This window comes from Penaeus japonicus, unplaced genomic scaffold (assembly GCF_977035675.1).
Source record: "Penaeus japonicus unplaced genomic scaffold, GWHDUDI00000001_assembly GWHDUDI00000030, whole genome shotgun sequence".
Lineage (NCBI taxonomy): Eukaryota > Metazoa > Arthropoda > Malacostraca > Decapoda > Penaeidae > Penaeus > Penaeus japonicus.
Genome location: NW_028234432.1, coordinates 32,316,359 through 32,323,858, shown reverse-complemented (window position 1 = coordinate 32,323,858; position 7,500 = coordinate 32,316,359). Strand labels below are relative to the sequence as shown.

At 38.3% G+C, this 7,500-nt stretch overlaps 2 protein-coding genes across 3 annotated transcripts in view; one reads left to right on the top strand and one right to left on the bottom strand.

Moving 5' to 3' along the window:
* LOC122244477 (FERRY endosomal RAB5 effector complex subunit 3-like) overlaps window positions 1-6,419 on the bottom strand; it is a 12,088-nt gene extending 5,669 nt beyond the window's left edge. The window contains exons 1-8 of one of the 2 annotated variants that reach the window (XM_086555289.1): window positions 6,304-6,419; window positions 4,301-4,479; window positions 3,950-4,095; window positions 3,648-3,823; window positions 3,224-3,445; window positions 2,596-2,760; window positions 2,311-2,423; window positions 1,022-1,170 (exon numbers count right to left, since the gene is read on the bottom strand). In XM_086555289.1, coding sequence (XP_086411415.1) covers window positions 1,022-1,170; window positions 2,311-2,423; window positions 2,596-2,760; window positions 3,224-3,445; window positions 3,648-3,823; window positions 3,950-4,095; window positions 4,301-4,469 — 1,140 coding nt within the window. In that variant the 5' untranslated portion in view covers window positions 4,470-4,479; window positions 6,304-6,419. Of the gene's footprint in view, window positions 1-1,021; window positions 1,171-2,310; window positions 2,424-2,595; window positions 2,761-3,223; window positions 3,446-3,647; window positions 3,824-3,949; window positions 4,096-4,300; window positions 4,480-4,664; window positions 4,798-6,303 lie in introns of those variants that run through there. The other variant, XM_086555290.1, reaches the window with a different exon arrangement.
* Window positions 6,420-6,589: 170 nt separating this feature from the next.
* Mon1 (vacuolar fusion protein MON1 homolog) overlaps window positions 6,590-7,500 on the top strand; it is a 14,386-nt gene continuing 13,475 nt past the window's right edge. The window contains exon 1 of the mRNA XM_043002391.2: window positions 6,590-6,839. Coding sequence (XP_042858325.1) covers window positions 6,615-6,839 — 225 coding nt within the window. The 5' untranslated portion in view covers window positions 6,590-6,614. The remainder of the gene's footprint in view (window positions 6,840-7,500) is intronic.

Below are 7,500 nucleotides of genomic sequence, written 5' to 3'. Positions count from 1 at the left end.
TGTGTAACTGGGCTCATTCACAACGGGACATATTTTTGCCGACTCCTGCTTATGCCGGGAAGATAACAAACATGTGATGCTTCATTCCGGGACGTTTTCCCACTGTGTGGTGCCGTGCTGAACCTATCAGAACATTTTTCACCCACCCTATTCTTATGGTTTACATGATGTAAAGTGTAAGGGCATGTAAAAATATTTCCATATTCAGAGGAGTTATTTTTGCCAAAAATCTTGTTGTAGCAATGCTTTTCTAGTGTTATTTTATTGAACTTTGCCTATATTCTTCACTTCTACATGATATACCAATGGAAAGTGGAAGCACTCTTTTAGTGGGGTATTAAAAAAGATGTTTTTTACTTAACAAAAAGAACAATTCAATAATCATACATGTACATACGAGTATGTACATGTACTTCCTGACGTTACATGATATCCTGGGTAATTGACAAATTGGAACTAGTTTTACATCAGTAATTTTCTATTTTATTTCTTGGCCAATCACATTTGATCTTACAATATTTTTTCAACTCTGATCTTTTTATTCAACTGATCAAAAGCAGAAATTACCATGATGTCATCTCGTAGTTTTCTGTGGCATCTTTTTTTTTTAACGTTATATCACACTTTAAGACATTCAAACACTGAAGCTAAAGTAACAAAGTCTAAGAAATGATGAAAAATAATTATATCTAAGAACAATCTAGCATTCGATTGCTGATGTTTCAGCAGTAGAATGCTGCCCCACCCAAAACTCGGCAAGAAAATGCACGACGTCTCAGGACGTCACCTGGGTCCAAGGATATTTTCCGACCACATGATAGGACATCAACATCAACTGGTTTAATAAGCGGAAGACAGTAACATGGTAGTGGTAGTTCATCCCATCTCTGCATGTAATAATATAAGTACATATACATCTATCATTTGTGACATATATAGATTACTACACATAACCCTTAAAATTCGGACCAATAATACTGATCATACACGTAAAACTACTAATAACAATATATATACATACTGCTGCCTCCTCATCGCAATCATACTGTGGAGGAGGATGGTCACGACGCCACTGGACGACCAACGGAACCAAGTCTCTTGTGGATTCTAGCTGATCCTCTAAGTCAGGGAAGTGTAACTCAGTCGTCCTACCACAGACTCGACCAAATTCTGAACAAGTATGAAGAATCAGTATAGGTGTTGAAAAGAAGTAAAGTGATGAATACCTATAACAATACCTCAATTTATTCATTTTCAGAATCCTTACAAAACAGTTTTCTGTGAAACATTTTATACATAACTTGATGATCATTATTTTTGCATAAATTGCAGACTATTGAAAATCTCACAACACAAATATATTTATAACGATTCTAATATTCTAACCCTTAACCCATTGCAGACGGATGTCATGACATACATGACACAGGAGTTTTTGGCCTGACAGTGGGTGGCATGACATTCATGACAGTGGGGTATTTTGGATCACTCTGTTTCTTTATTGTATAATGAGTAATGAGTGAGCGATGATGACAATTGCAGTCATAATTATTAAAATTGCAGTAATATCATGCAAAATAGGTTTCACCTAAAATCCAAAACCAAGATGGCACCACTTTCTCCTAGGACCATTAGGAGAGAGAGAGAATTGAATGACACCTATCCACTGTCTCAGCAAGCACTATCTTTAGAGAGTGATGGCACACAGCAAGATACCAACCTCTTGCTTTAAAGTGCCAGCAATAAAGGATGTGCAGGCATATCGAGAAGAGGAAGGTGACTCAAACCATGCCATGTCTACAATGTGCCACTGTGCCAGTAGGGCTGCCTTGTACTGTGGCACTCACAGTCATAAGCACAGGTTTTCTTCCTCTTTCCTACCTCTTAATATTATCTTCACTGTGGATGGTTATATTTTTCTTATTCATTCATGACACTACACAATCATGAAAAAAATTAGTTGCTTTTTGTCCTCCCATGAAAACACAATACTTTTATCATACTGAGTATAAAAAAAAAAATAATGAGCTGATATAGACCCTATACAACAATTTCATTTAACTGCAGCAGTGATAGGGCCTGTCATACAACACATATAAGTCTCTCAGTACAATACAACACACAAAAAAAAATGAAAAACACAAATATGACTCTAGTCTTACAATGAGTGTGACTGAAAGAGAGTGGGAAAAGTCAGGGTATGTTGCCTGAAGCTGCCTAGCTCTGAAAGAAATCCCATCCTGGAGACTGGGCAAGCAAATCTATCCTTGTCTGAAATGGACTAAGTTATTCATAATCCCTCATCCTTGCCTCTCTTGATGCCGGTGTAGGTGTTGATTCGGTCATCAACCAGCAGCACAAGGCCATTTAGGTTGTGGGAGTAAAGACTCATTGAAGTCTGGATGCGTTGAGGCGGAATGTCGCTGCATGTAACCAAGAAGCAATCAATCATTATGTAGTCATATTATATTTTTTTAAATGAAAGAAAAAAATTATCAATGGAATTCAAATTCAATACATCAAAAGTAAATTAGACATTAATGTTCGGGTGGATTATGGACTTCATGGCACTAAGCATATGCTATCCAATCTCACCTTGCATCATGAGACTGATATCTGCACAGTTGCAAGACATCCGCTGACAGCAGACGAAGATTGTGCATCTGCTTCATCTGAGCTCCTAGATGTATGGTAAAGCTCTCTTCCTGGGTGGGTTCTGCTGCCTCTGTCACGACTGTGTCAGAGTCCAATATAAAGTCTCTGCAGAAGGAAGCCAAAATGGTTCATTAACATACTTTTAATGGTAGATGTTTCAGGCCTCAGGACAATGATATTAAGCAATCCAGCACATTACTTTTTTAACCCACACAGGACGGGTGGTACAGCATGTGTACCGCGCATTCAAAAGCCCAGTTGCCGGGCGGCACAGTATTGTGCCGGCCATTCAATTGATTTAGGCCTAATAATTCGAACGCCCCGGCATTTGGACATTCAAGGCTAGAATTCCCCCGTCGGGAATGGGTTAAAATACATTCCTGATAACTGAAAATTCACAAACAAACATGTTCCATTTAAAGGTATGTATTCCTTTACTAAAAAAGAACCGAGCAATAAACTTAACACCAAGAAATATCTCTAATGTCCACAATAATAACAAATAAATATCCAAATGCCCTAGTTAAAAGACAGTTTCAACAATCAGCAATAACTGGAAGAAACACACTTTGGAGTCACTGGTGTTGTAACTTCTCGCCCCGCAAAGGATTCCATCACAAAGTTCTTGAAGTCCCTCTCTTGGTCTTCCTTCAGAACAGAGATGGTCGAGTCCCACTGAACCTCCATGAGTTGGGAGTCTTCAAGGTGTCGTGCAGCAAGGTTGTTTACATCATCATCAGTGAAGTGTACCCCAACAGCACTTACAGTCTCACACATTTCTCTGGTCTGTCTGTTGAATAAAAAAAATTCTTTCATGTTTGTTGACAAATAAGTATGTACACATAAATAGGAATGTTCACATACTCAGATGTGAGTGCCCACACTCCCACACCCATACCCATGCATAAAATAAAGAAATAAAAAGAAATGCTTCATGCCTTTAAATATAAAAAACAAGTGAAGAGTTCTATCTGAAAAGATAAATGTAGTACCTCTCACTAATTTCCTTCAAAGCATGCTCCCTCTGAGACACAAGAGAACTCATGGCATTGGCAAACGAATGTTCCAGTCCAATCAAATTGGCAGCCGCTGGTGAGTGCACAAGGGAATGGTACATGGTTGCCAACATCTCATTCTCGCAACCCTCATCTTCTTGCCTCTTATTAACCTGGTGAAATTCAGTGCCAATATAAAACAAAAGCACCTCATAATCAACTTCAACAATTTGTATATCATGTGGATATAATCAATAAAAAACATTTTACAAAATCAAAACAGTAAAAAATGTTCATACTTGTGCATATTTATTAGCCCAAGCAGCAGCTACATCCTTGATGTTGATTTTCCCTTCTTGGAGTGCTTGAATAGCACGCTTATCTTGCTGCCTATAATGCTCCTCGGTTTTGTCCTGGATAGCGATTTTCAGCTTCTCACTTAGTTCTGTTCGGTGTTATTACACAGTGGTTAAATGCACTGACTTACAAAATATATTAAGCTTGACAACATCTCAAGAAATCTGCAGGTAATATTGGCAATAAAAATTTGATATGACCTCACATATTATTCTGTTATTAATCAATGCAATTATATGTTCAAAGCAAACTTTATAAGACCATGAAAATATTGCAGAAGAGAGTAAAGTTACCATTGTGTAAGTAAATAGGAAGGTTGTGATGCTGAATGAGACGGTGAGCCAGTTCAACAGGACATGCACTCGTGGGTATTGTTACTGGGACTCGGACAGTTAGAACCCGTGGCTCTGTCCCTATGGTTACCTCACATGCGCAATCTTCATTACGTGTGGCAGCCACCATCTTGAATTATCTGAAAAATGTTATTCTTTTCAAATACTCCAATATATTACTGTTATATGTATATACGGTGAAAGCACAAAGTTTCATCCCCATTTTCCTATTGGACAGAAACTTAAGGTTTAGTAACTTTCATATAATTGCATGTTCTCAGTATCAGACATCCCATTCTTAACCCATTCACGTATTTTTGCCTACTCGTGTTTACGCCGGGAAGATGACAGGCGCGTGTCACTTCGTGCCGGGGTGTTTTCTCACAGCGCGGGGCCTCGTTGATCCTCTAAGAGCATTTTTTACCCACCCTTTTCTTATAGTTTTCATGAGAGCATCTACAATGTAAAGGCACGTAAAAATATTACCATGTTCAGAGGAGCTATTATAGTTGAAAAACATGTTACAGTAATGCCTTTTTAGTTTTATTTTATTGAACTTTGCCTATATTCTCCACTTCTATGTGAAAATACCAAAGGAAAGTGGAAGCAATCTCTTACTGGGGCATCAAAAAACATGTTTTATATATATATATATATTTTTTTTTTTAACTAAAACGAAAAGAACAATATGAATAATTATACACATACATATGAGTGACGTGGTGTGACATGACATTATATCAAGGGTAATCAATAAATTAGAAGTAGTATTGCATTACTAATTTTTTTGCTTTATTTTATTTGTTGGCCAAACTCATTTGATTTTACAATAATTTTTTGACTGATCTTTTTATTCAACCGATCAAGAAGCAGAAATTAGTTTTCTGTGACGTCATTTTTTTAACGTTATATCTCATTTTATGACACTCAAACACCTAAACTAAAGTAACAGAGTCTAAGAAATTATGTAAAATTATTATAATTGAGAACAATCTAGTGGTCTATTGCTGACGTTTCAGCACATCACATTGCCCTTCCCAGAACTCAGTAAGAAAATGCATAGTCTGTCAGCACGTCACCTGGGTCCGGGGATATTTTTCAACCTCGTGGCATCAACGGGCGTGAATGGGTTTAAGAAACATCGGGCTGATATTTTCTATCTATCATTATGACCATGTTCGATCTAAATCCACTAGAAACATGCTGTGACCTGTGATGGCAGGCCTTCAGTCCTAAATTCAGCCTAACAGCAGAGGATTGGGTATTATTGGATAAAGATGCAACCACCCGTAACGAAAAAACAAACCTTTCGGCATGACATACCTTTAATTATGATGTAACACCATAAAACCCTTTTCTTTTGCAAAAGGTTTCAGATGGAAATGAGTAGCAAAACTGCACAAAGCACAACGAAAACTACCAGAAAAATACTGTGTCGTGCCTAGAGGGTTGGTTAAGTCTTTATCCAAATTTACCGAGGATTCTTTAGTGATCACAATGGCCTTTGGCAGTCCCGAAAAAACAAGAGACTTCCATCTCTTGGGCTATAGCAAGAGAGAGTTTGGATTGGCTCCTTATATGATGGTATATTAGAAGGGATATTTATAACTCAAACATGCCAAGATATATGTGGTAGAGATATGTTTGCTCCTGAAACCTTAGTGGCAGTGACAAAAGAAAGATGATAATACAATGAAAGAATCTAACGAAACAATCTGAGGATGCAATATGAAATGCATGCAGCATAGATCTGCATGAAAATAAGGTAATGAAACCAAAATTACAATGGATTGCCTAACCGAAAGTTCATTACATTAAGTTGGCCTATCTTTAACAGGCTGGAACTTTGTTACCTAAAATTCTAAATCTCGCAAGTAAAATGAGTAACACATCATAGTTCCTACTTCACTTATGCTACCGCCAAATGGGTCAATTCAACCAATAGAATACAGCCAATAGCTCACCTTCCTTCCAGCACTGACTACAGGCAAGACAAGAACACGCCAGCCACCCTGCTGCTCAGGCGAGAGGCGGAGGCTGTCAAGAATCAGCTGATTCTTGTAAACAAACTCAGAATCACGACATGAACGCAAACACTCCTAAAGAATTCTAAAATATTTTTTTTGCCTTAATTGGATAACTTTATATAATCTATATAGGCATTAATGAAATGAATAAATATTTTTCCTTTGAAATTACAGCTTTTGAGTAGGTTTTAGTCGTCGTTTGGGGATAAACATCGATAAAAAATATTCCGCAAGCAGTGTTGACCATCATGGCGGAGTGTGTGAGTGAACCGCAACTCGAAGTTCCTCACAATAAACTATCCTCTTCAGACGTCGTTGGAGTAGAACTGAAAGATGACACTCCGGGGGTCAGCGGCGAGGTCATGCTCGTCAACACAGACAGCTTTGAGGAGTGCAATCATGACCTGGACACGCAGTTCAGCGGCGGTGAGGACGCCCCTGACTCCCCCATCAGGAAGGTCCAGGAGGAGCAGGTGAGCTGAGTGGCGTGTGACTTTTCTTCGTGTGTTTCTTAATGTTTTATTATCTCTTTGCAATCACATTTCCATGTTATGTTGTTTGTGGTCTTGCTTCGGGTGTTTTATGTGGTGGCTTTGTCGTAACTGGAATGCTGCCTTACCCTCCTGGGACTGGAATGTTATTTGGGAGTTCTTGACTTTTTGTGCAATTTGATCACTGGAAGCTAGTTGGCAGGCATTCATGAACAGTCAACTCTATGGGGCTATTTCTGTAGTCAGCAAGACCAATTGCAGGCCAAGTTGGACACGGCCATTGCCTTTACGCAACAGAGGCAACTGAATTGGCCAGAGCTGTGCAAAAACACTGTTAACCTCTTGAACACAAGGACAAGTATACTGCATCCTCACAGAACTTGTGGCATATCCGAGGACACATACTGCGTCATGGCTGAGTTCTGTTAGAATGTTTTTCTGTTTTGTTTTTCCAGATACAGTATGAGATCTTTCAGATTATAGGTCATATGTGGTACGATGGCTTACTTGACTTTCATTATTATTATATAGGAGTGTGATTCACCTATACCAGGGGAGGTACCGATGTGCCCTGTTAGCAATAATTTTATTATTTCTTTATGGAATATTAGGTAAAACTATAAAACTTATTATGTTTAGTTTG